A 27,733-nucleotide genomic window follows, 5' to 3' on the forward strand; every position below is an offset into this window, starting at 1 on the left:
AGCACTAAGGGACCACTCTGGGGATCCTTATTGATGAGGATTCTGCTGTCTTTGCAGATGGGTGGGCAGGCCTATTTCTGCCCCAAGATTCTGGGCATGTGACAGGCGGGGAGGCTGGGGCACGGGCTGGGGTCCACATGGGTCCGTCTGCTAGTGGAAAGGCAGCGTCCTGTGGGAGGTACAGACAGAGAGAAACAGAGGTAAGTGGAGACAGAGAGCTCAGAGGCTGGGCAGAGAGGTCTAGGTGCTGAGCGGGACTCCGTTTCTGAGGCGGGAAGGACTGGGTGGCTGGGAGCAGGACGCTCCCCAGTCTCCACTTCCTAGACTAGGGCAGGCATTGGGCTTCCTCTTCAGCTCTCCAGGATCTCAAGGAGCTGCCGTGGAATCCTGGCCCTGGGCCGCAGTTTCCCCAGGAGGCTCTGCCAAGCCTGGCACCTTGCAGCCCGGCCTGGGCTCTGTCAAGGCCCGAGCCGGACTCGGCTCCACTCAGAGGCCGGCCCAGCACTTCCCTGCCGCCGCCGCCGCGCACCCGGCCACCGGGCTTCCTCCCAGTCCTCACCCCTGACCTCCGCGGCCGACTTCGAGGCGCGCCAGGCCGGGTCCAGCGCCCGCGGCCCCCTGGGCCGGGACAAGGAGGGCGGGTGAGCAGAAGGGCCGTGCCCAGGGCCTGGAAGTGCAAGGCCGCGTGGTGGGCATGGTAGGGAAGCGGAGCGTGGGCCTGTGAGGCGCGTGTGCGCCTGCGACCTCGGGACCGGGGCTCCCAAATGAACAGCGCGCACGGCTGGGAGCAGGGCTTGGGGAGCGGGGCTCTGCGGCCGGGGAGCCCGCAGCCGGGGATCCGTAGAAGCCGCTGCCTGGAAGCGGGCGCCGGCAGGGGGTGGCCAGACCCGGTCGTGGAGCGTCCTAGTCTTCGGGCACGGCGGGGCCAGGCGAGCCCTCCTGGTTGTCGAGCCTCGGCTGAGAGCCGGGCTGTTCGCCCTTGCTTCCCGCCTCTCTAATCTAAACCATGCGGGGCTCCCAGCCCCTACCCGGCTCGCGGGGCCCGAGGGCCAAGAGGAGGGCACTGGGCCGCGCGGTGGAGGAGCCGGCGGCTCGCGTGGGGCTCGGGATCTTGGGGACCGCGACGCCGGGGAACCCTGGAGCCCCCCTCCCCGGGGGACAGCGGGCGCAGACTGATTGACAGCGGCGACGTCAGCGCGGAGGGGGGGCGGCCCCAGAGGGAGGGAGGGAGGAGGAGGGAATTGAGGCCCCAAAGTGCAGCCTTGGAGATCAAGGGCCCGCTCCAGAGCCGGGATGTGTCCAGCCCCGAGGGCACGGCGGGCAGCTGGACCCTGACCCGGCGGCGCGGAGTCGGAGCCCCGGCCGTCCCGCGCTCCTCGGACCCGAACCTGCAGGGGACCTCGGGCCGCTGGCGCCTCCGCATGCGGCACCGCAATTAGGGTGAGTGTGGGTTCCAGCCGAGTGGGGACGAGCTGGGCGTGCGGGGCTGGGGCCACAGGGGCTCAGGGTTAGGCTGCGGGGTCGGACAGGAGGATGAGCTGGAAAGGGGTGAGTCACGCGACCCGGGGAAGAACTTCAGGGGCGGTCAAAGTTGCAGGAAGGCGGCGCGAAGTGCCTTGGGTCGGGCCGCCGCCTCGGCCCGACACCCAGTAGTCGGGGCATGAGCCCTCCTCTCTGAGTAACGCGATGAATTGGGTCTAGAGATCCAAGAGCATAGAAATATCGACAGCGCCAGCACCCTAAGAACAAGGCCGTGACAGGCGGAGCGGTGGCCTGGAAATTGGTGTTTGCAGAATACGCAAGGCCAAGGAAGAGGGCCCCGGTACTGGAGCGAAAATCCGTGTAGATATGTGAGTGATCAGAACACTAGACTCAGAGCCTTTGATGCAATAGACTAGTCAAAATTAAAGCAAGGAACATTATATATAAATAATGATCGATGATTAAAGATTATTGGAATGTGAACAATTACCAAAGAAAGGGCTAATCGGCATAACTGATATAACACGTGAACTTCCAAATAATACAATCATAGTCACTTTCAGAATCAAGTGAAAATAGTAATCACAATTTTTAAAAGGATTAAAGACAAAGTAATTCTAAATAGAGGAACAATGTAAGGACTGTTTATTAAAACCAATTGCACTAATATAACATATAGTAATAGTGTAACAAATTACCAAACTGTAGGAAACTAGCAAACGAACTGTAGGAGAAAGATGAACAATGAAAATACTATTAAGGGAAATACTATTAGTGGTAGTGATATAATAATATAATGTATTATTGATACTACAGCGAACTATTAAAAGAAATATTAACTAAAATCTTAGGAGCAATAGTAATATAAATAAAGACATATTAACAAGAATTGCTGGAGTAATATGACAATTTATGACCAATGTATTAATAGTCACAAGAACATTATAAATAATGGTTGAGTAATAAGAAGTATTGTACCAACGTGATGAAAAATAATCAGAGTATTAAGAGCTACAACAATATTACAAAGTATGACAAAATAACAAGAAGTAATGATGTGATGAGTAACTAGCGAGTTCAGATCTGTAACATTACAAATAATGACAAAGTAACAAGATACTGTCGGGGTGTGTTGAAGAATAATACCTGGAGTGTTATGAGCAAGCCTAACAAAACAAATTGTGGTTAGATAACAAGAAGTATTATAAGGATGTGAGGGAAATTAACATGAATTTTGAGAACAATTATATAACAAGTTATGGTAAACAAGAAGTTATTGAAACAGCGTGACAAAGTATAAACAAAATGAAGAGCAAGCAACGGAAACGTATTAGGGATACAAAGCAAGAATAAAAAATTACAATAGATTAACGTGACCTACTGTTCACTATGTCACCTCGATATTGGAAATAGTATTATGAATGTGCCAGGCGGCCCTGAAATGATGGAACAGTGACAGGAAAACAACAAATTTAGTAACAGTAAGCTAACGAATCAAAGCAGGGCTTTAACCATACAGTATTAAAGATACAAAGTAGTAATAATCCACGCGATAGGATATTCTCAAAGTTCCCGAACTGATCAAAATACTACGGTAATAAGGACAATTAAAATATTTTTAAAAGTACGAAATAGTAACAGTTCCCCTAGTGCAAGAAACATATCCCCAGTAACCTAAAAATGAAAAGAAAAATGCTGTCGTCTTTGGAAAACGAGGCAGCTGAAAGCAACAGACCCCATCGCAAAGGCAGCGGAGGTTGCGGGCCGCCCCCGCGGAGGAGTGGATGTGAAGGACGAGAGCGGACCGCTATGCGGTGCTGAGTGCGGGACCCCGCGGTGCTGGCGGCGGCCGAGCGCGCCCAAGCTCGAGGTCCGAGAGGACCGCGGGGACGACCGCCCCGGGCCAGCCGGGCGTGGAAAAAAGGAAATTGCTGGGAAGGGGGCAAGCTGTCCCGAGGTCTGGATGTGGCTTCGTGGCGGAGAGAAAAGGAAGAGGCAAACCCTGAGCCCGGGAGGGAGAGCACTGAGCAGGCCTCGTCCCCAGTCCGAGCTGCGGGACCGGCGTCAGTGGACGCGGGCGGTGAACCAGCTCCTCACAGGGCAGGGCTGAGCGCGTAGGACTGAGAGCGCAGGGCGCGAGCCGCAGGGCTCCGCTGCACGGCTCCGGGTGTGACAAGAGCCCAGCAGAGGACCCCATGGCCATGCGGGCCAAGCGCGAGACGGCCCCTCCTTGCGACCCCGCAGGCCGCCACATCTGGGACCAGCGGATCGCTTGGTCGCTGGAGCCGATCCCGCCGGGGCCCTAGATATAGTTGGACCCAGTGCGCTGGCCGGAGCGGGCAGCTACCCTACTGGCGCAGCGGCCCCCTGTGTGGGGACTCCTAGGTTTCCGAGGCTCGGCCCGCGTTCGCACGTGGCCCGAGGCGGGTGCTGGCGCTGGCCATGTCCAGCCAGTCTCACTCCCTGCAGGCTGTGGCCGAAGACTGGTCCGCCTGTCAACCTTATCTTTATGGGTTTTTCCCAACCCAGACTGGCCCCGGCCCCTTTTTATCTCCTGGGTTGCACTTGGCTTGTTTACTTTGCGAGGTCCTGGGAGTCGAAGTCTAAGCCCGGGATGAGGAGGCCTCTGAACAAGATGGGCGAGAGGCCTGAGCCCGGGGATGCTCCGGGAGGGCCCGGGGAGAGCGGGAAGAAGGTAGGAAGAGAAAGGCGGGGCATTCCGCCTCAAGAGGGGCCGTCAGACCTACAGAAAGCCCCGCTGGAGCGCCCAGGTCCAGCAGGATGGGGAAGAGCAGAGAGGTGGAAAGGGGAAGCGGAGCAAGCGGGGCACACCCTTAAGGGATGCGGGCAGGCTGGCCTCTCAGGCTGTGCTCTCATCCCGACGCCCCAGGACCTGCTTCGGGCAGGGAGCAGGCACCTGAGTAGGCGAGGGAATCAGCCAAGACAGCCGAAGAAATGTAGCTGTGCCGGGCAGGGCTAAGCGGTTCCTGTGAATGGGCCCAGCCTGCTGGCCTGGTCCTTCACTGGGAAGGGTGTGGGTCTTTAGGCCCAAAGCAGAGCCCTGTGGCGCTAAAGTGTGCCTGAGTGAGCCTGTAGGTTCGAACTCGAGCACCAAGTAGGGGAGGCCTGGGCTGAGGGCAGAGCCTGGATCAGTCACCCAGGAGAGTGTGGCTGCTCAGGCTGGTGGGATGCTGTGTGAGGGGCTGTGTTTGGGTGTGAGGATGTCTGTGCCAGAACGGGAAGAGGATGTGTGTGGACGGGGAGTGTGTTGGAGTGAAAGCCTTTGGTTCAGGAAGTCTCTACCTCAGTGCTGTCTGAAGGGTTGGGTGAGGGCAGATGGGTGCGCTGGGCCTGAGGTCCTGAGGCCCTCTCTGCACACAGGTGTGGAGCTGCAGGAGCCTGGGCCCTGCCCTCCAGCCTGGCTCTCCTTTCCTGCATGGCCAGGAAGTGTCCTGGCTGTCCTGGGCCCACAGAGAGGCCTGGACACCAGTTATTGGGGAACAGCCGAGAAGACCCAGGCCTCAGGCTCCACCGGAGCTCAGTAGGAGTGAGGGACTCGGGGTGCAGCTGTGGCAATGCCGAGAGGGCGGTCCCTCCCCTAGACCCACTCATCACAGAACCCCACACCCAGGGGCAGGCAGACATTGAACTGCCGCAGACCCTCCCAGGTCCACAGCCTGAAGGGAGGAGGCGAGGGACCTGCCTTCCTTGCGGGTTCCCTCCTCCAGCTCAGGAGGGGGCGGGGTCCACGTGCTCCAGGGCTGCCTCCGCGCCCCGCACGAAGTCCCGGAATCGGCTGGAGAGGGCCAGGGGTCCTCTGGCGAGTGTGGACCTGGGCGAGTGACTCGTTGTGTGCTGTGCCCGCAGGAGATGCTGCAGGATAAGGGCCTGTCCGAGAGCGAGGAGGCCTTCCGGGCCCCGGGCCCAGCGCTCGGCGAGGCCAGCGCAGCCAACGCCCCCGAGCCCGCGCTGGCAGCGCCGGGCCTCAGCGGAGCCGCGCTAGGCAGCCCCCCGGGACCCGGGGCCGAGGTCGCCGCCGCCGCCGCGGAGCAGGTAGGGCTGCGCCAGCCGTCGGGTAGAAGTCGGGCGTCGGTCTGTCTGCGGGGCCGCCTGTGTCCGTCTTTCCGTCCGATTGTCGGCAGGACTCGCTTTCAGGAGGACCTGGCTGCATTCAGGACGGTCTGCCTGTTCGTTCTCCACTGGACATGGCTCGCTTTCTCTGCCTTTTGGGTCCTTCTCCACTTTGAGCCCTCGGGGCTACTCTGGGACAAGCAAGAGCTAGAGCTAGAGATAGAGGAGAGGGCGGTAAGAGAGAGGGAGACCCCCGTAGCATCTGAGCGAGCCTGGACCAAGTGTCCAGCTCCAACAACCCGTAGAGGGCCTGGGACCGAACGGCGGGGGGCAGGAGGAGGCCACCCCGCCGGTGCACACGGGAGCCGCTGCGGGGCTCCGAGGCCTCTGGGACGTCGCCGAGGGCTTCACAGTGATAATCGGACTATCACAGCGCACGGGATGCCGCCTGGGGATCTGTGTGCACTATCTGCAGGCGCACGCCTGGCCGAGGGTGCGTGCGCCTCTCCCTGTCTGTGTCTGCCCCGGGAGCCTGTGGCGATGGCCCGCCACAGAAATGTTCATGAGTGAGCAGGAGTGTCGTCTAACCTGCGCTGGCCACTATGTGTGTCCTCTGAGGGTTCCTCCGTAGGTGCAGCTTTAAAGGAGGAAGTTTTAGCCACCGATTAATTCTTTTATATTCACGAATAGTTCAAAATCGTTCTGTGAAACGAAATCTGGAGCCATGGGCTCCGGGCGGGCAGGGTTCCGCACAGCTCTTCGGGTCTGGTTCTTCTTTCCTCAGGCTCCGCGTGGAGCCCTGGGCCTGGCAGACACAAGTTTCTCTCCCTCCCATCCCCAGACCATCGAGAACATCAAGGTGGGGCTGCATGAGAAGGAGCTCTGGAAGAAGTTCCACGAGGCGGGCACCGAGATGATCATCACTAAGGCTGGCAGGTCAGCGCTGGGAGATTTACTTCCGGGGATGGCGGTGGGGAGCAAGGGGGGCCAGGGAGGTCCCTTAGAAGTCCTCTCGGCCCCGGCCTGGTGGCCTGTGGGAGGCCTCTCTGCCTCCTCGGGCGTCAGTGCCACCTCCCTTCGCAGCTTGGGACTGGGCCGCCAAAGCCCGCAGGGGGCCACCGCAGCCGCGCGGGCCTTGCGGGAAAGACCGAGGGGAGGGGCAGCGCTATGCAAATGAATCCAAACAGGGATCGCGACGCTCAAAAGTCCCAGCTCCAGCACTTTTGGCCCCCTGGGGGGCTGCTTTGCCCTCCTCTCTTTGAGGACCTGAGGAGGTTTCTCAGGAATGCATTGATTGGAGACCCAGAGATGCCTCTCAGCAGATGGGGAGAGGGAAATAGACTATGCTGTTCAGTTTTCATACATTTTCGTGAGTGACTCGAACCCCAAGTTTTTCATCCCAGGGGCGCCGCTCTTCTGTTTCCATCCCCATCTCTGGCCAAGGGGAAAGCACTACGTTGGGCTCCGTGTGTGTTGTTGGGGGAGCGGCTCTCGGTGGCTGCCAGAAAAGGATGATTTATAAAGTGGAAACATCTTTAAAATGCGCTGGTGTCTGTGGGAGAGAACAGGGAGGAGAGGATGAGAGGAGGAAGACTCACGGCGGGGGTGGGGGTGAGTGAGCGATTCGCTGGGGCTGGTGGGGTGGGGGCAGGAGTGTGGAGGAGAACGGTTATCAGGTGAAGGTGGATTGCTGTAGACAGAGACGCTGGCAAGTTCAGGTTCAGGAACTCCCTCCCCACCCACTCTATCCTCTCCACATACACACACTTGATTTCGGTCCCTGAGGACAGATTAGGTGTGAAAATGTCCCTTTGCCTGGATGTGTCTCATAATTGGGATTTTGAAGGAATAAGATGATGAAGGCTCAAGTGCCAGGAATTTGGAGTCAGACCATGGTGGGTGAGGGATCCAGTTCCAACTCAGCTACTTTCATCTGTGCAACCTCAGACAAGGTACTTAATGGTCTCTGCTCCCTCCCCACTCCATCTGTAAAAGAACAGGTCTTGCCTCATACATTGTACGTAAAGCACCAAGTTCCTGTCACATGCAAGCACACAAGAAGTGCTAGCGAATAATATTAGCAATAATTAGAGAAGTGTCTGGCGTCCCACTCAGTATTTTCTTCTACTTTTTAGAGAACTCAGCTCTGCTGAACCACTTAGCGAATGATAGACTATTCAAAGGAAACAAAAAGCCGGCTGGTTTGCTGTGTGCAGCGTATGGGGTGCTGTGGTCCTTCCTCTCTGCTCACTGGCAGGCCTTATAAAGTTTCCTTTATTTTGTTGAGGGTGGAGGTCTGGGCACTTGGCCACCCTCAGGCCTTAGCCAGGGAGGTGGCATCACCACTCAGGGCCTCTATCAGGAGAGAAAGTAGGTGTAGTTTAGGGCTTGAGCTTGCTGTATTTTGGGGATGGAGATAGGGAAGGAAGACACATGAAGGGGCTGGCAGAGGGTGCGACATGGAGCAGGCATTGAGGACAGTGGAAGCCAGGTGTCACAAGCCCTGCCTCTTTCTGGCTGAGTGTACTTGGGCAAGTCACAGTCTCCTTGTAGCTCAGTGGTGTCAGGGAAATGGTGACCGTAGACCTATCTGCTGTCCCTTCCTTTTCTATCACTGTGAAACTCAAACCAGGGAATCACGTGGATGATGGTTGGTAAATGGATAATCCACTTGATCAAGTGCAAAGGGGAATGGGGCTATTTCTTGTGCCTGCTAGTGTGGAAAGAAGGTAAGAAAGAGAAAGGTTCAGAACTTCCATTTTTAGGCAGCAGAAATAACCTTGTCTCTTGAAAATAACTGGCCAGCATGTTCTCTGGGCATGTCTGGCCTTTGGCATTTTAAACAAAAGGCATTTTTGTTTGTTTGTTTTCCTCAGTAGTGTTTCCTGCATCTGCATGGGTCCTCCTCCTCCCTCTCCCAACACATACACTTATACACATACTTCCATAGGTGGCCAGCTTCAGGCAGATGTTTGTGCTTGATCCTAGTTGCGGCTTAGAGATGGACCTTAGGGAATTATGATAATATTTCTAAAATGGCTGTGATGATGTTGGCCAATTATGGATCCATCACAGCCTTTCACTTCTCTGGCAGAAAGTTATCCTTGCACTGGGTCTGGTTCTTAAGAAAATCACTAGTTTCATGCCCCCAACCCCTCACCCCTCACAGACCCCATTTCCTCCTTCATAGCTGCCCCCCTCCTTCAGCAACCACTGTATTGCTCTGATCTACGTTACTCAGGCTGTGGTTCTTCAACATCCTGTCCAGTGCCTCTCCCTGCTCCCCAAATTCTGTGTGCCTCTACTGGAACCCTTCTTGGTACAATTCCATTTGTCAGTCTGGGCCTTGCTGCTAAACCTGGAATCATAGCTTCCTAGATGGCTAGAGCTGGAGGAGAACCAAGAGAACATAAACCAAACCCTAGAGAAGGGAAGTTAGGCAGTTACCAGGTCCACACAGGAAAACAGATGAGACACCCCACCCCCAGAACACAGCCCCTACTTTGATAAGTTCCCTTGATTGCTTTTTTACGGGGTCCTATTCAGTGTGGATTGTGGCTCTGCCCTAGAGACCCTGGCTGATTAGGGACATGATAACTGCCATCTGGCTGGGCAGGAGCAGGCCCTGGAAAAGGGGAGCCAGGTTGAGTTCTCAGATCACAAGTTTCCTTCCTACCTTAGCCCTTTGGGTCCTTGAGAGTCTTGAAGGTTGACAGAGAGAAGAATCCCTTTCACTGGATAGTGACTTTGAACTGCCAAACAATTTGGCCTGGTGGATAAAATGCCAACCACAGTGGGAGCCACCAGTTTCTGAATACTCAGCAACCTCCATGTCAGGTGTGAAATGGGGGCCACAGCCCTCCGCAGCCCGTCTCAGTCTCTTGGGTCTCTGTGTCCAGAGGGTTCATGCTGATAGCTGCAGACAGCAGATCCCTCTCTTGGCCTCCCCACATCCCTGCCAAGCTTGATACATGTGAGAAACTGCATTTTCTCCCAAACATAGATAAAAATGAGCTCCACAAAAAAATTTAAATATAAACCTCCCCAAAATGAAAATTGCCTAACTGTCTCACTGCCCTACTCCTAGGTCATGGTTTTGCCACCAGATAAATCTCCACTATCAGCCTTCATAGCCTGTTGAGTTCAATGTTGCTTGTGTTAGTGACAGTGAATTTGCGTTTGAAAAATGAACTACCGATGAGAACTCCTGTTGAACCTGTATTGTTTGTTATTCTGAGGCAAGGATTTGGCCCGGCTTAATCTGGGGCTTCAAAGCCAATTGCCCTCACTCTGTATACAGAGCGTCAGAGCCCAGTGGCGTGGATGATAAGAGAAGTAAGGGTTGAAGACACTGGGAAAGTGGGTTGGGGAGAGAGTGCTTTGATCTCTTTTTAAAGTATTTTCTGAAAGCAAAAGTCTATCAGAAGGAAGTGCCTTTAAAAAAAAATCTAAGAGAAGCAACTGATCTTCCAAAACAACATCCATTCCACACACTCTCACCCCTGCCCCTCCCTCAGGGAAAAGATTTCTTAAATATGCTTTGGGTGAATTAGAAAACTGTGTGTGTATGCCTCTATGTATGTGTGTGTATGCCTCTATGTATGTGTGTGAAACGTGGAAATCGATTTATTATCTTCAAAATCAGAACTCACTTGGCTACAAAAGGCTTGGTCTCAGTGTAGGTGGCACCAGCAGCCCCACTCCTAACCCCAGCCTTGGATGCTGGGCCCTGGCCTCTTCCCCGCACACCCAGGACTCCTCCTGAAAAGCCCCCACGGACATCAGGGTTGGAGAAACAAAGGGTTTTAAGGGGACCCCTGCCGTTTCACTGCTGTAGGGTTCTTTTCAGACTCTGAGCTCCAAGGCGCCTGTGTATGTGTACACACATATATAATTTTTAACCTAAATGTATTGAAGTGGAACATTCCTACAGAAGAGTCCACAGGTCTTAAGGGTGCAGCTTTACAGACTTGCACAAAATAAACACACTCGTGTAACCTTCATCCAGATAAAGAAATAGATTATCACCACCACCGCCCCAGAATCCTTCTTGTGTGCCTGCCCAGTCAGAGCCATCCCCACCTTTGAAACCGCTCTCTAGACTTCTGACCCCTTCTGGCTGGTGTTCCCCTACATTAAGGGAGGATCCGTGTAGCTGTTCCTGGAGTCCCCAGGGACCTCCGAGAAAGTCGGGGCTGCAGTGGGGTTGGGGCTTGGGGGACCCTCCAGGTGGAGAGAATCTAGGGGTATCCCCTAGTCTCTGTCCCTTTCCCCAGGAAAGGGGCTGAGAGTAAGGGCCTTGAATTTGGCCACCGCTTTGGCCGGGGAGCTCCCGCGGCTCTCGCAGCGCACCTAGAACTTGCGTGTTCCCTCAGCAGTGAGTTCGCAGTTACGGGTTTGTTGCCAGAATAAAAAAAGCCCCAAACCCTTGCCCCGCGCCCCGCGCGCCTCCAACACCGAGAAACGTCCGAGGAAGCTTATCTTAGCAGTTCATTCTAAAGCCATTTCCGAGTATGAATAGATAAAGGCTCCAGCTCCGCACCCTTTCAGAGCCTGTTTCATGATCAGAGGAGAAGCCCCGGGCTTTCATCTCCTCCCGGGCCGGCGAGCAGGCGGCTTGTTTATTCCCCTGGCGGAACCGTTTCCGCGTGTGCCGTGGGGAGGGGGGGGGAGCCCCCATCTGTCTGGGGGCGCGGGAGCCCGACGGCGCGAGGGGAACTGGGGGAGCTTGGAGAGGGCGCTTGGGGCGCGGAGAGAAGGTGCGGGGCACGTGGAAAGCGTGCCGAGGGGCTGGGAAGAGGGAGGGACAGGAGGACGGGGTGGGAGCAGGGAGAGGGTAGGGGGCATAAGGAAAGGGTGCAGGGAGGGGAGCGGGGGAGCGCGCAAGGATGGGGCTTGCTGGGGCGGACCCAGAGGTAGAGCGCAGAGTGCCCGGGACAGGCGGGCTTCACCGCCAGCGCTGGTGGCAGGGCCTGCGTGGACACAGGCGGCACACGCAGTGTCTTCCTTCTTGGTCACCTCCCCCACCCCAACACACAAACAGGGAGGCGTTGCTTTCCACCGTAGGGTGTTGGTTTTCAGGTACATTCTATGTCATAAATCACAGAACCAATTTACATCTCACTCCATCATTTCAAACCTTTCATTAGAGAGGCAGAGCTCACAGGAAGTCACAGCTCCCAAACCCAGCCTGGCCTCTGTCGCCTGAGGCATGCCACGCTGGGGAACACCCCCAAGTCAGGCGTCTAGGCACCAACTTTAGTTCCTTCAAGAACCCAAGGGCAGATGCCCAAGGGGCCTTGAATTCTCCCCTCGACCTGGGCAGGAAGCCAATGGAGGGGACAGAGGGGGCCTCACTTTCACAGGCAGCCCTTTCCCAACGCTGGGTGGACCCTTCCTCCTTCTGGAGCCACCTAGGCAGGGAAACGGTAGTGCTTAGGGCCCCCCACCCCACCCCAGAGTGGGTTCTGCATGGCTCAGCAGTCCCCCAACTAGACCCTGCCAAGACCTAGACATCTGTTGCATTGAAGGCAATGGAACTCCCTGAGGCAGTTCAGGCCACAGCAGAGGGCTTTTGAACTCCCCATTCAGACCAGACATCCTACGTCCCTGTCCCTCGGCTTCTGAGCGCTGCTGCCTTAGGTAGAGGGGAACTGGTGGGCAGGGGAGGCGAGGCTGGGAAGTACTCCCCTTCCCTGTGCCGATGCCCACATCTCCTTATCAGTCAGGAATCTGGCCTATGATCAGCTTCCAGCAGGGGCCAGGTCCCAAGACACCAGCTGGGGCTGCAGAGAACAGGCTCCTCAAAGGCCTTCCAGAAAGCACTTAGTCAGTGTCAGCCTGGCCTCCTGGGCTGTGGTAATGAAGCCCAGCAGGGAGAAGGAGAGGGGAAGGCCAGGGCCCCTTAGCCTTCTCTCAGCCTAGGCTATGACGCGTGCCAAAGTGGCAGTGAGCTGTTCGCTCCTGGCCCCCTATGTGGACACTGGCCCTGGAGGGAAGCCATGGCTGCCCTCTGCTGTTGCCACCTGGAATGATGACAGGAAACAAGCTGAGTGCAGGCCCCCGGTGCCAGGCCAGCCCAAGTATGGCCAGGGCTGCCCCATTTTGTGGCTGTTTCTGTGGCAGTTACAAAATGGTGGCCTGCAGGGGGCAGGATTCTTGGCCTTACCCCAGGGAAGGGGGAGGTGAGGCAGCTGCTGCCCTCCCTGCTTCAGCTGTTGGCCCACCAGGAGAGAGGCAGGGCCGGGAAAGGGTGGTGCAAGATCCAGCTGCGCCCCCAGGCCCCATAGAGGGGCTGGTAAGCAGGAGGCAGGGTTGGGTTCCTGAGCCCCTCACTTCCCCCATTCCTGGAGAGGGGGTGGGGTGGATATTTGAAAATGCTTTCAATTGACATCTGAGACAAATTCTTCCACAAGGTTTATAAGTCCCTAGACTTGCAGCTAGAACTTCCCTCCTCCCTCCAGGCACGCACACATCCACACATGCGCACTTGCACACCGCTCACATGCGCCTGGGCACACACACCCCACATCCCCACGTCCCCGCCCTGCAGTGCTTGCACAGGCCTCTCCTCCAGCAAGAGAGGGGCACAGGCGGGGCTGGGTGGGGCGTGGGCTGGCAAGGAAGTGAACCCTCCACCTCGGTCGGGGTCCTGGCCTGGGCTTAGGGCCTGCCAGCTTATAGAGGCCTTGATCCTTTCTGGAAGCCCTGTTCTGTCCAGGTAAGCTGGTGCCCAGGTGACAAAATAGGGGCCTCTGATCAGCTGTTTGTGGCATCTTGGACAGCTTCTCCAGGGTCCCGTACTGTCTTGGGTTAGTGAGAGGCAGAGAACCACCTGATGGTTGTCCCAGAGTGGACCAGCCGGGCAGTGGCACAGCTCAGTGGGGCTTAGTGTCTTCACTGTGTCTTCAGCTAGGTTTGGATCCTGTTTCTCTTGGGGAACACCTTTGTGGAAGATCAGCTGGGGTGGGGGATGGAGTCTGAGGAGGATCGTGGGAAGTTCCGTTCTTCCCTCTGGTGAAGTCAGGGACCTAGTGACTAGGGGAGGGAGCTGTGCCCAGAGCGTTTGTGTATGCGCTGTGCTGTTGTGTGTGCGTATGTGCTGAGGGGTGTGCGGAAGCCCCCTCTAGAATGTGCCTCGAACCTCAGGGCCCTTGACAGCCTCAGCATGGGCAGCAGGAAATGACAAACTTTCTGGGTTTTGGTGAATCCATTTTCACAGAAGTAGGTCATACCACTTCTCCATTTACTTTGCTGAGGGAGGAGTGCAGCAGGGGTCCGTGGTAATTCACGCAGCAATCTATGAGATAGGTGGTAATGTTATCCTCATTTTAGAGATAAGGAAACCAAGGCACAGAGAGGTTCAAGCAAGTTGCCTAAGGCTTATCAGTGGGGTCCAGGCTGTGACCATGGCAGGTGGTTTCAGAATCCATGCCCTCTCTTATCCATGAGGCTCCTGGACCGACTTTCCCCTGATACTCAGGGTGCACAGGTCCAGGTGAGGTGTTCACAGGGAGAAATACCCCCGATAGACACACTGGAAGAACCCAAACCTAGCAGGGTTTTGGACAGCAGTCTCCTGTTTTCCTGCAAGCTGGTTTTAGGCCTAAGGATTTCCACAGAGGCATGACCCAGAGGAGGCAGCTCATTATTTATGGAAGCAGCTGATGGGGGTTTCCGGCCCCCTATAACTGCACCCCAGAACTTCAGTTGTGTGTGGGCTGGCAAAGGACAGGAGGGAAATTAAGGCAGCAAGGTTGGCGTCAGAATCTGCTCCCACAATCCTGACTGGGGTCTCTGTGCTTCAGCTGCTCATGGGCACTAGCCCCAAGTCTTAGGGGATTATGGGGGAGGGGATAAGTGAATTTGGGAAATGGTGTAAACTCTCCTCCTAGACACAGACTGATAGCTGCAGGGGCTCAGAGACAGCAGCCAGTGCCACCTTTTCACTGTGCAGCTCGGGCAGAGGGGGAAGTGAGTTGTGCAGGTCACACAGCTGTGACCAATGCCAGGATTGCTGGCCAAAAGGGCAGCATCTGTTAGCGGCCTTCTGCCCCCTTGCTCACTCTGTTCCATCTCTCCTGGTGCTCTGTCCACACGCTCTGCCTCACCCCTCGGCTCCCCCAGGAGGATGTTCCCCAGCTATAAGGTAAAAGTCACAGGCATGAACCCCAAGACCAAGTACATCCTGCTGATTGACATTGTCCCTGCCGATGACCATCGCTACAAGTTCTGTGACAACAAATGGTAAGTGGACCCTGACCGCATCACCCACCTTCCCTCAACTGCCCACTTGCCACGCCCCCACCTAGTGTTTTGTCCGGGGGATTTCTTAGCTACCTGAGTGACTGCCCAGGTCTGCAGGCTGGAGTCCACTGCCTGGAACTGGCTGTGCGGAGGCTGAGGTGGTCAGCGAATGTCTGCATGCCTGCTTCGGGTGGGGCTGGGGTTGGGCTGAAAACCAGCTGCGTGTTTGGGAGTTTGGTGGATCGCAAGGGTCTGTACTCTCCTTATGGCCATGGGTAGTCAGGACTTGGTGACTATGCTGTCAGGTGACAGACAAATCATTAACACTGGCCAGATTTAGACTCTCAGTGCTTCACTGTGGGGAAGATGGGAGCAGTTCTCTTGGGGACTTTGAGAGCAAGCCATTACCTGCTGTTGGGGGCACTCTCCTGTTTCTCCATGTTCTCCTTGGCTTCAGGCCCCTCCAGCCATCCAGACGAAGTGAGGCTCCACCAGGGGGTTGGTGGATGGGACCCTTTGGCAAGGGGCTGGGAGACATAGAGAGGTAAAGGGACAAAACCAAAAGGGGCCAGGTAAATAAACGCTGGGCTACCTTTCATGAGGCCAACTCCTTAGTCCCTGACTGCCTGGGAGCTCGGAACAGCGCTCCGGGAGCGAGCAGCCAGCCAGGACACTGGGCTCCGTGGCAAGTGAGCTACAGAGCTGGAGAGATTGGGCCGAGCAGGCAGGATTTGGTGGCCACGTCCTGGCAAGGGCCATGTTTCTGTTTCTTCTCCCTCTCTGGGCTAGAACTCAGAGCAGGCTCTGGCTGCGGGGAGAGCTACCAATTAATTTCTTACCATTGTTTTGGGGACAAGCCTTTTGAGAGTTGTCTAGGTCCTCTGAGAAGCTCCCTCTAAATAATATAATTTATAACATGTGACAATCATAATCATACCAGGTGTAGCGGCTCATGTCTGTAATCCCAGCTACTCTGGAGGCAGAGGCAGGAGGATGACTTGAAGGTCAGGAGTTTGAGACCAGCCTGGGTAATATAGTAAGATCCTTGTCTCTGTAAAAAATGTAAAAAGTTAACTGGGCATGGAGGTGCATGCCTGTAGTCACAGCTACTTGGGAGGCTGAGGCAGAAGGATTGCTTGAGCCCAGGAATTGGAGGCTGCAGGGAGCTATGATCATACCACTAGCATGGGTGACAGAGTGAGAACCTGTCTCTTAAAAAGAAAAAAAAATTTTAAATCATAAGTGTAAATATACATAGAAGTGCCTAAATCTCCTCACAATATCTTTGTGATTAGCCCCAGTCCTTCAATTAAATGATCCCATTTCCCTGTAACTTCCCTTTTCTTCTCTACTGCAGTAAAATTAAGGAGATTCAGAACTGCTCTCTCCTCCTCAGCATTCTCTCCTCTGAACCTCACACTCCTACCCTTGAAGTACTAATTTGACAATGTGGTGGGACCAGCAGCTATTTTTTTCTCTGGTCAATGGAGGTTTGCTCCAAGAGGGGACGGGGAATCTGGCCTCACCAGCCCCTGGAGTAATCACCTGCTCTTATCTGCTCTGTTGGCAGGATGGTGGCAGGGAAGGCTGAGCCAGCCATGCCAGGAAGGCTGTATGTCCACCCGGATTCTCCTGCCACAGGAGCCCACTGGATGCGGCAGCTGGTCTCCTTCCAGAAGCTGAAGCTGACAAACAACCACCTGGACCCCTTTGGCCATGTAAGCATGGGGGCTGCCTGGCCCCAGGAGGCAAGTCTGGGGCAGTTTTAGGGGTGGGACAGGCCAGGATGGGGATAGGGAGAATCCACTCCGGGATCCAGCTCCAGGCTTTGGCGCTCACTGACCAGTTTAGGGAAGGAGCTCAAGCCTCTGAGGCCTGCAGAGAGCTGGACTTCCTTCCCGGCCACTTACTGGCTGGGTAACTCTGGACAATTGTCTCAGCCTTTTTGAGCCTCACTTTCCTTGTCTAGAAAATGGAGATGACCACATGTACCTTTCATGGTTGTGAGACTTAAATGAGAGGGTATACAAGAAGCACTTTGCACGTAGGAGGGGCTAAATAAATGGCAGCTATGATGATAAAGGTGACGGGTCAGATCTCAGCTTCAGTTCCCCAAAATCTTGCCTTGCTGGAACATAACACAAGAGGGGTAAGCCTTTTCGAGCGAGAGTCACGGATATGTTCCAAAGCCCCTCTTTGGTGTGTACCCTCTGCCTGGCCTGACAGCCGCCTGCTTCTGGGAGAAAAGACCTTGCTCTGGCTCACATGTTAGCTCCCGCTGGATTTGGCCTGGTCCTTACAGAAGAGATTCTGAAGCCCCAGGGATGCTGCTGACGCCCCATCCAGGCAGCCCAAGCTCATTCTTTCCCCATCTGGCCCTGGAAAGTCCACAAAAAAGAGATTTTTATGTGGAAATTTTTAGCTCAAGTGTGTGGCAAACAGAAGTCTGGGGACCTGGTACTATCTGCCAGGGCACAGGCCCCTCCCCTCGAGACTGCCCGTGGTTTCTGGGGAAGTGCAGGGCAGGGGCAGTGGAGGCTTTGAGATGCAGGTGTGGCTGTTGGGGTTACGAGATGTGCAGGTATGTCCCGCTTTTACGTCCCAGCTCTGAAGCATAGTTCCTATGGAAAACTCCAGCCATGCTTCTTTTCTGATTGATGCATATGTAACTGGCATTGAGCTTCTAGTTTTAATTTCTCAGAATCTATTCAGTTCGCTTCTGAGTCATTGGTGAGCTATAAACAAGCAGCTAGGAGAATGTTTAATTAATGCAGTCAACTCCTGACTTATCTTATCTGGTTTGTGAGTCCCTTTACTGGGTTTCCCATACAGGGCAGGCAGATTCCCAATGGGGAGGATCAGCCAAGTTCCCACCTCCCCGAGCCCCAAGGCATTTCAGCTGAGAGGCAGAGGGGCTTCCTGGGTCTCCCTGGGCACCATCCTGGTCAAGACTTTGTTCCCAGTCAACTCCTACCCAACTTCCTATGCTTGGCCAGGCTGTGGCACCAGCCTCAAAGGGTAGGGAGGGTCTCTGTGTGGGGAGGCTAGGGAACCTGGCCCACGACTGCACACACACACAGACCCCATGGGGGGCGAATACAGAGCTTGTGGGGAGCTGCATCTTTGGGTGGCCATTTGTCCCTAGAGATCCAAACCTGGAGAGGATTTTGGATGAGCCAGCTTGTTGTCAGGGCTGCCAGCTGCAGGGATGTCTCAGAGGACACCTCTGCTTCCCTGACCTCTAGAAAGTGAGAGCAGAGGGAGTTAAGGGCTGGAAAGCTGCGCCTTCTTTAGGAAGTGGGAGAGAGCGCTCTGGCCTTCACAGCCCAGCAGTAGCTTTTCACAGCCTGGCTAACCTCTTCAGTAGCTCTCCCTGGGTCTGTGAGTGGTTTGTGATAAACTGCATAGAAGTCAGGGCCAGTGAGGCTGCTTGATGGGCTTGTGATGCTGGGGGTGCCCCTGGCTACATCTGCCATGCCTGCCTGGGGCTTCCCTTGCCTTGATGATAGGGATACTACCCACAGGAACTCAGCTTTTTCCCTGGATGAGTGGGACGCAGAGCATCTTCCTTCTCCCTTCATCCCCACACTTACCCAGTACTTGCAGTTTATTGGCTACAACAGCCCTGTGGGTGTGGCAGGGCCCAGGTACCGTCTCAGACCCAGGCCTTCTGCTTCCAGGTCCAGTGTCTCTGGGCTTCTCCCCTGCCTTTCTGTACCCAGGGCTCTCGCTGTGGTATCTTCACCTATTTAGAGAACCCTTGAAGAGGGAGCAGCCTCTGGCCATTCAGACAAGGGCTGTGGAGAGACATATCAGGGCACAGCAACCCATTTGGACATTGATTTTCTTCTGCCTCTTGGCCTGTGCCCGTGGGAGTGGTGAGCTCCCATTGAAGGATGAAGGAGTCACCCTTCTTGGCTTCTCAGTGCAAGAGGCTGGGGAAAAGCCACGTTGTATTGGGAATTGCCCTTCCTTCTGCACAACCACTTCTACGTTTTCAGCTTGCCCTGAAAGCTTCCAGGCCTCAAGGGACTTTCTCCAGCCACATGGGCTTGGACTTTTCTTGGGGATCCTCACGGTATCCCAGGAGCTTGAGCAGCTGCCTCCTATTGGCAGCCCTCACCCCCAACTCCTGCCCCAAAGGGTGGGCTCTCTCCTCGCGAAAGGGCAAGTTGAGAGCTCATGAGAGTGGCTGTGGTATCATCTTGGGGTCCAACAGGTGGACTCAGTGTCCTTCTAGCTTGGAGATCCCTGGGCCCAAGCCATCCCATTTCCTCATCCCAGGAGATGAGCAGGGTGGCTGAGAGCCCATGTGTCTGCTTGCTGGTGCCTTAAGGCTTCAAAGAACAGGAAGCCCTGACTGTCGGGGGCGGGGGTGTGGAACAGCTATTTTGGGATAATCCGGGTTTTCCTATCATTCAAGATTCCTTTCTTCCATGAATGCTGCTCTTCTCTGAAGTCTGAGGACCTTAGATTGAAGTCTTGGGCCTGGTAGCCTGTCCTGTATGGTACATGGGGCCCTGGAACAGGAACCTCTCAGACCACATGGCCAGAACCTCCTAAAAGGACTGAGCTCCCACTAGAACACTCCTTGTGGGTTTTTGCTGTGGGATTAGGAAAGCCTTCACAGCAGAAATCCACAAGGAATTTTCCAGTCTGAACCTTGGAAGGCAGGTTCAGGAGGGCAGATTCAGACCTGGGAGTCAGCTCCAGTCCCGAGGTTGGGCCAGGCGGGAGCAGAAAGGACCATGGGGCTGGGGCTGGATGAACTGCCTCCAGGTGGCCTGAATTCAGCTTTGCTTCTGCTGTTCTGCTGGCCACAGAAGCTGCCTGCCTACTGTCCCTCCTGCCTGCCACTACCTCCCACGCCCAGCAGGGTCCTGTGCCAGGCGACTATGAGATGGGAAAGGAAACTGCTTCCCTCGGCTTTCTTCCTCTTCTCCTCTTCTGAATAAGCTTCTAGCAATACCTGGGCTTCAGGAAGTCAGGGAGGGCCTCGCTGCGGCATAGGTGGGACCTGTATCCTGTAGCACGATGAGGAAATGGTGGCATGCAGGTATCCCAGATTGCTGAGGAGGAAGGGCCAGTTTATGATTTCTGACGCAGTGAGTCCAACTGTTGGAGGGGCTGCATTAGCCCCTGGGCTAGAGGTGTGGGCTGCACTTCCTCAGTCACAAAGTAGCACGCATTAGTCCCCTTAATATGCGACTTCCTTCTAGCCACTGGGCTTCATAACTGGCATAGGCCTGACTGCCACACCTTTAGGCCTGGGACTATTTTCCCACCTTCTTCGCCTAGGTAGCTACTCCTGAGCTGCGAGATCCAAGCTCAAATGCACCTTCTTCAGAGAGAAAGGTTGGGGTCCTCATTCCATGCTGTCAGAGCACTATGCACCTTTTCATGCTAGTACTTGCCAAGGTTATAATTTTATACCTATTTGCATCTTAACATTTTATTTATGAATAGGAAATACTTTCACAAGCTTTAAACATAAATCATTGAATAAATTAAAATGTCTACAATACGACATCTCTCTCTACTTGTTCCTGATCCACTGTTTCTTTCAACCCCCAGTACAGACAACCATGGCTACCAATTTCTTTTCAGCATTTTTTTTTTTTTTTTTTTTTGCACATAGGCAGAATGTGTAATCTGGAATCCTCTCTTTTACACACAAAAGGTAGCATACTATAGAAACATTTTTTGCATTTGCTCTGTAAATTTAATAATATCTCTTGGAGAATAGTCTATTCAGAGAGGGCTTCCTCATCCCTTTTGCAGCTGCACAGAATTATTATTATTTTAATTTCTTTGAGATAGATAGAGTTTCGCTCTTGTTGCCCAGGCTGGAGTGCAATGGTGTGATCTTGGCTGACTGCAGCCTCCACCTCCCGGGTTCAATCAATTCTCCTGCCTCAGCCTCCTGAATAGCTGGGATTACAGGTGCCTGCCACTATGCCCAGCTAATTTTTGTATTTTTTTTTTTTTTTAGTAGAGACAGGGTTTCACCATGTTGATCAGACTAGTCTCAAACTCTGACCTCAGGTGATCCACCTGCCTCGGCCTCCCAAAGTGCCGGGATTGCAGGCGTGTGCCACCGCGCCCGGCCTGCAGCTGCATAGAATTTTATCAAAATGATTGTTTCAGAAATCATGTAGCCAGTTCTTGTTGAAGGAATTAGATGTTTTTTTATTCTTTGCTCTTCTGATTAAGCTTGTACATATGCCATTTTATGCTGTGCCAAGTATATTTGTGAGATAAATGGCCTGTTCAAAGGGTACATGGATTTGTAACTTTGAAAATATCACCAAATTCCCCTCCATGGGAGCTGTACTGATGTATCTATTTCCACCACTGCTGTGGCCTTACCAATAAGGGTGGGAGAGCAAACTTGTGGATTTTTGTCAGTTTGACAGGTGAAATGTGGATATCAGTGTTAGCTTTAATTTGCATTTCCTTTATTATGAGTAAGGTTAAGCATCTTCTTTTAATAAATTTCCTCTCCTGCAAACTGCTGTTCTCATCCTTTGCTCATTTTTCTTGTAGGTTTTTGATATCAATTTCTAGGAACTCTTATAAATTAGGAGGATGTAGCTCTTATCTGTGATGAGTTACACATATCCAGGTTATCATTTGTCATTTGGTTTTGCCTGTAGTGATATTCCCACACCGATGCTTTTGATTGAATTGACCAGTCTTTTCCTTATAGATTTTGGATTTTGAGTTATTGAAAGCCCTAACCCCCCTCCTTACTTATAAGGGACTTTTCTTTTAGTATTTTATGTATTTATTTTTACATTTAAACCATTGATCCTTTTGAAATTTATCCTGGCATTGATTTGAGGTGTGAATCCAATTTTTTTTTTTTTTTCTACAGAGCTATCCAGTTGTCCCAGCATCACTAATTGAGTTGTCCCCTTTCCTCCCCTGGTTGAGGTGCCTTATTTCTGAACACTAAATCCCTATATGAATGTGTGCCTGTTCACATGCCAGTCTTTTAACAACTGTTGAGACTGGATAATAGGTTTTAGTGTTTGGCAGGACTGGGCCTCCTTGATCTTCTTCAGAGTTTTCTTGGCTAGTCTTGTCTATTTTTTCACATAAATTTTAGAATAAGCTTGTAGTGTTAAAAAAAGGAGCTTATTTGTATTTTTATTGGATTTGCCTTAAATTATAAATTTACTTAGAGAAGACTGATAGGAAGGCTTTTCTATTTGCTGAGGGTTTTCTGGTTCTTCAAAACGTATTCAGGTTTCCTTGAAATGGCCCTGCACGTTTCTTGTTAGGTGTGTCACCTGATTTGTTACCATGATAAATGCAGTCTTTCTTTCACTACATTTTCTCACCACTTATTTCTGCTCATTTTCGGGGTTACTATGTGACTACCCCACCAGATAGTAAACCATGAGGTTTCCAATCACTGTGACATCCTAGTGCCTAGCCACCGTGTCTGGCAAGCCAGTGGGTGCTGGTGGATGGTAAGTGCATGAGAAACTCCTGAAGGGGGTGGTAATCAGACAGCAAAGCCACTTCCCCTGCCAGGGGCAGATGTCCCCCCAAAGCTTATGCTGCTAATCTGCCAGTGGGGACCCAGAGCTATTTATCTCCCTCTTTCCTCCTTTCCTCCCACATTTGCTGATCCCTGACAATGTGGCAAGCCCTGAACTCCAGATCAGGTCCCACCCTCCCCAGCCAGGTTAAGGTATGAACTCAGGCTTGGAAACTAGTACCAATTCTGGCTGTGCCTGAAATCGACTGTCTGATGCTGGGCAAATGCCTGCACCTCCCTGACCCTCAGTCCCTTGCCTGTTAAAATAAGGGCAATAATAATTAATGCCTACTTTATACAGATACTGTAAAGATTAATTTTATGGTGGATGTAAATGGCTTAGCACAGGGCCTGGCACATAAGCTATGCTCAGTAAGTGCCAGCTGTTACTGCTGTTGCTGTGGCAGAAGGCAGGAAGGTTTGGAGGCCCCACGGTACCACCCCAGTGTTGCTCCCATGGGAGTGATGCCTAAGGTTCCCTGGGCAAGGCCTCTTGAGTGGGCTGATGGGCTCCCTGACTTAGATCTAGTTTGAATTTTCCTTGGATGCACCTCTTATCATCCGGGGTCTCAGTTTTCTTTCTTTCCTTCTTTGGTGTTTAAGCTGAGATCCTGTCACTGTCCTAACCTCTTTGTAGGGCCGGGGAGGATCAGAAGGATGATAGAGAAGGTAGTCACAGAAAGTAAAATTATGATGCAGGGTAAATCTGGTTTTAGTATCTGACAAAATGGACATTAGCCACACTCTTGAGGGGCTAGCATCCAGATAACATGTGTTCTGTGTTCTGTAGGGCCTGCTGACCCAAGTCCCTTACAGTGTTTAATTGGCACCTTCTCATTAACTCTGAGCTTGTTGAGAGCAGTGTGTGCTCTCTCACAGGCCATCTGGATCCTGCTCCAGACTGTGTCTCCAAACAGCTGTGTGTTCCTGGGTGAGTCACGTCTCCACTACCAGCATTCTGTTCCTCATCTGTAAAATTAGAGAGCTGGACACGAATGATCTCAATGGCCTGCCTCTCCATGCCCTAATGTTCTGTGATTCCAATGTAGATAGATCTGGGCTTTATTGGCCAAGCACGCTAAGGCGATCTCTTGAGGAGAGGGATGTTTGGCACAATTGCAGTTGTTAAAATAGATCAGCCTTCTGAATTGTGGCCAGAACATAATGAATCCCATTTCTGTGAAACGATGATGACGGAACCAGTCATGTAGTGGGGTTGTTGACGTGGCTGGCCCATTTGGCCGCATATCCTCTGCGGCAAATATAAATGTGAAACTCTGGCAAAGTAGTTTAATGTGGCGCCTGAGGAACTTCCGAGCAAAGCCAGGTGTGTGAGTCACTGAGTTGGTTTCACATTCTCCCGGCTGATGGGGCTAAGGCTCAAGTTTATACTTGTCTTGGCTCAATGGGCGGGACTTTCTTCCAGATACCTGTCCAGGTTCTAGACTGTCGGAGTCAGAAGGGGTGTTTGGGACCACTTAGTCAAAGGCCCCACTTCATAGATGGGGACCCCAATGGTTGGAGAAGGAGAAGAGCTTGCTCAGGACTTGACGCTGGTGAACAGAGATCATGAAGGCGTCTGCACCCTTCTTGACTTCTCTATGACCGGGGTTACCCTCACCTAGTGGCTCCCACCTGCCCCTGTAGGACTGGCAGCTTCCCTCTTTGCAGGTTTCCCTGTGAGCCTGGCTGGTTCCCTGCCTCGGAAGATGTGTTGGGCACTCTCTCCACCCTAGTCATCAGGGACTTTGTCTGACAGGCTAAGGAGTTTGGCCTTTATTCCAAGGGTCAAGAGGGAACAATCAAAGGTGGATTGTGTATATAAGGCATTTATTGAGCCCCATATACTGGCAGCAGTGGTAGGAGGGGATGTGGGGGAAAGAGGAGGAAATACAAAAGGCCCTGCTCTTAAGCAATGCGCATCTTCCTGAATTTCCCAGAAGGTTCTGAGCAGGGGAGTGAACTGATGGGATGTGTTTCAGGAGGAAATGGAGAGAAAGTAGATGGAGGTAGGGGGAGGCTGTCCTAGCAGCCCAGCCAAAGATGGTGGGGCCTGAAGCAGGGGTGTGCAAAGGGAATGGAGGGGCTTTTGTTTTATAGATAGAGTCACAGGAATCAGTCACTGAGTGGACCTGGAGGTGGATGACAGTGAGGAGAAGGGGAGTTGATGATGATACCCAGGGCTTTGACGAGCCCACAACTGCTTGTGACTGCCCAGGTGTCACAGGAGCAGGGTGGCTGCTGCCATGTGTCCTAGTGTCCTGCACAGCCTTCATGAGGTGCTGGTGCCTATGGCTCTGTCCTGGGTTCTCTCAGCCCATGGTCTTTGTTCTCCCTTTGTGCTGCCACCTTTGGAGAGCTAGAGTGACTGGGGGAGGCCTTCATGCCAAGGAGCTGGAACATCGGGGAACTCATGGGAGATCATCTCTGCACATGTTTCATCACCACTTTTGACCTAGGAAATGCCTTAGAGATGATCTCGTCTTTAGTGAGCAAGCAAAGACCAGAGAGGAGGGGACTTGCCCACGTTCCCACGGAGGGTTTGTGGTCGTGGCCCAGATCTTCCCACTCTCAAACCCGACCTTGCACTCACTAGATCCTGTCTGGGGGCAAAGGAGCCTGGAGGTACAAAAGGATAAAAGGTATAGCCCTTTCTCCTGAGGAGTTTAGAGTTTAATTGAAGGGACAAGAAGAAATAGGAAGCCACTAGGATGCAGAATGACAACCAGGTAGATAACACATGAGAAGTAAGTTTCAGAACTGGGCGTTCAGAGCAGGCCCTTGTACCTGAGACTTCCTGGAAGATCTGGGTCTTCCTAGAAGAGATGTTAGGCCCAGAAGGTGAGAAAAGAATGGGAAAGGAAGATCAAGACAGCAGAGGGACCTGCATGTGCAAAGGTGCACAGGTAGGAACTGGGCATTCCTGGAGCTATCGGGCCACCTCCCTGGTATTCCATTGCTGGATCTTCCGGGAACGTGGGTCCTTTGTGGATGCCTGCAGCTCTGTGAATAGTGCACGGTGATGGAGTCACCTAAAGGGGCTGGGAGGTGTTTTCCAGGCCCAGTTCCTCTCGCCACAGGAGCATCCCCAGCGTCCTGGAAAGGCACAGACATCGAGGCCTCTCTGAGCGGGACCTGTGTCCTGTAGCCTCACTCTGCATTCCTCACCTGGCAGGCCCCCAGTCGGGCAGCAGGTCCCCAGCTGCAGGACCTGGTTTGGGGTTTGGGAGTTATGTACTTGCCTCGTGAAGGTCCGGAGGTTTGTCACTGAGGGCTGAGGCGGGAGTGGCCAGTGCAGAAGGCAGAAAGTGTGGTTCCTGCTGGATGGAGTCACCCAGCTCAACCGAGGAGCCCAGGGAAGGCCAGTACCCACAGCCCAGGTCCTGGCCCACCCATTCCTCAGCTGAGCTGGCTCTCTAGGCTATCCTTGTGCCCCAGGGCACGATAAGAGCAGAGTCTTCCCAGACTAAGACTTTGGCCAAGGCTTGCCATAAAAGAGCCTGACTCTGGCGTTTCTCTTGGCACTCTGGTCACTAACAGGTTAAACCTTTCATTAAGCGTCAGTACCAGGTCCCATCCCTGGAAACCTAGAAGGGTGGCAGCCCAACGACCAACCCAAGGAAAGGGCACTGCCAGCTACGGAGAGGGGAGCTCAGAGGGGAAGGGGACCCGAGGGCCCGCCTGGCCTGGCCAGGACAGAAACTGAAGGGTTAACAGAAGCCGCAGGGCTGATAAAATGCCCCAAATTCCTGGTCCTGCCTTCAATGGGGAGGGCGTCTGGCAAATGTCAACGATAAAAAATACATTTTAATGGCACATGATGCAGCTGCTACCGTGGGGCGCAGCCAAATGAAGCAGGTTTGGAGCAGCAACTACTGTGAGCGGCCCCCGGGGGCTCTGGCAGCCGCGCCTCCAGGGCGCTTTGCTAAGCTTTGTCCAGCCGCGGCAACCCGCCTCCCCCAGCCCATGGCATCCTCAAGGGCCCTTGGGATCGGGGGCCTCTTGCCTTCTATGGCACTATTTTGGAAACTGTGCCGTCTCCTACCTTGGCACCTTGAACGCTTGAAGAGCTTCTCTGAGGGCTGGGAGCGGCCTTAGGCAGGTCTGAAGGCAGGATACATTTGGGTCTCCCCAGCACACCGTCAGCAGGCCTCTGTGAACGTTGAGAAATGCATAAACAAGGCTAGGTGCGGAGGCTCACGCCTGTAATCCCAGCACTTTGGGAGGCCAAGGTGGGCGGATCACTGGAGGTCAGGAGTTCGAGACCAGCCTGGCCAACATGGTGAAACCCTGTCTCTTCTAAAAATATAAAAATTAGCTGGGAATGATGGAGCACACCTGTAATTTCAGCTACTTGGGAGGCTGAGGTATGAGAATCGCTTGAACCCAGGAGGTAGAGGTTGCAGTGAGCCAAGATTGCGGCACTGCAGTCCAGCCTGGGCAACAAGAGTGAGATTCCATCTCAAAAAAAAAAAAAAAAGAAAAAGAAAAAGAAAAAGAAAGAAAGAAAGGAAAGAAAAGAAATGCATGAACAAATGAGCAATGTGACAAAAAAAAGTTACAGTGGGACATTTTCCTCAGCTTTTTCCCTCTCTCTCATCCTGCAAAACCCAAGTATTTCTAGAAGAGGCAGGTCATGTGTAAGAAGGGTATTGAGAAGAGGTGCGGCTGGAGGGGGACCCCTGAGGGAGGGAGGTTACATGTTATGATCCCATTTACAAATGTGGAAACTGAGGCACAGAGAAGCCCAGTGACTTGTCTGAGATCAAACAGTGACTCGGTGGCACCCTGGACTTTTGTTGACAGCTCAGAATTCCACCTGCTACACTGTGCTGAGTTCACAGTGGGCTTTGACAGTGTTAAGGGCTTACTCAAGTTCTCCATTACCACAGTGAATCAACTGGTCACATCAAGGAGGGCCTGGAGCTGGGCATTAGTGCTGGTGCAGAGAGGCTAAGTAGGGCTGGGGTGGGGAGAGTTTGGGGCCCAGGGGCCTGGTTCTTCACTTGGGAGCTCCAGTCCTGGTCGGTAGGCCCCGGATCCTGGGCTTTGAGGAGAATGAGAAAAACCAGGCCAGGGCCAGAAGAATGAGGTCAAGGGCCTGGGGCTTGCGGATGGGGACCTGGAGCTCAGCATGAGACCCTTCTCTTCCAGATCATCCTCAACTCTATGCACAAGTACCAGCCACGGCTCCACATCGTTAAGGCTGATGAGAACAATGCTTTCGGCTCCAAAAACACTGCTTTCTGCACCCACGTGTTCCCAGAGACCTCCTTCATCTCTGTGACCTCCTACCAGAATCACAAGGTACAGCCACTGCCCCACAGCCCCACTTAACACCACCCTGCGTTCTCTTCCACCATGCAGAGAGGCAGAGTGTGAAGC

The 27,733-nt window shown here is 53.4% G+C and overlaps 1 protein-coding gene across 2 annotated transcripts in view; it reads left to right on the forward strand.

The window, feature by feature from the left end:
* The first annotated feature begins 1,050 nt into the window (after positions 1-1,050).
* Positions 1,051-27,733, forward strand: part of TBX4 (T-box transcription factor 4) — a 32,937-nt gene continuing 6,254 nt past the window's right edge. For both annotated transcript variants that reach the window (XM_001142886.7, XM_016932678.4), the window contains exons 1-6: positions 1,051-1,440; positions 5,350-5,535; positions 6,395-6,489; positions 14,680-14,799; positions 16,370-16,517; positions 27,503-27,655. In XM_001142886.7, the coding sequence (XP_001142886.4) occupies positions 5,353-5,535; positions 6,395-6,489; positions 14,680-14,799; positions 16,370-16,517; positions 27,503-27,655 (699 nt within the window). In that variant the 5' untranslated portion in view covers positions 1,051-1,440; positions 5,350-5,352. The remainder of the gene's footprint in view (positions 1,441-5,349; positions 5,536-6,394; positions 6,490-14,679; positions 14,800-16,369; positions 16,518-27,502; positions 27,656-27,733) is intronic.

This window comes from Pan troglodytes, chromosome 19 (genome assembly GCF_028858775.2).
Source record: "Pan troglodytes isolate AG18354 chromosome 19, NHGRI_mPanTro3-v2.0_pri, whole genome shotgun sequence".
Taxonomy (NCBI): domain Eukaryota; kingdom Metazoa; phylum Chordata; class Mammalia; order Primates; family Hominidae; genus Pan; species Pan troglodytes.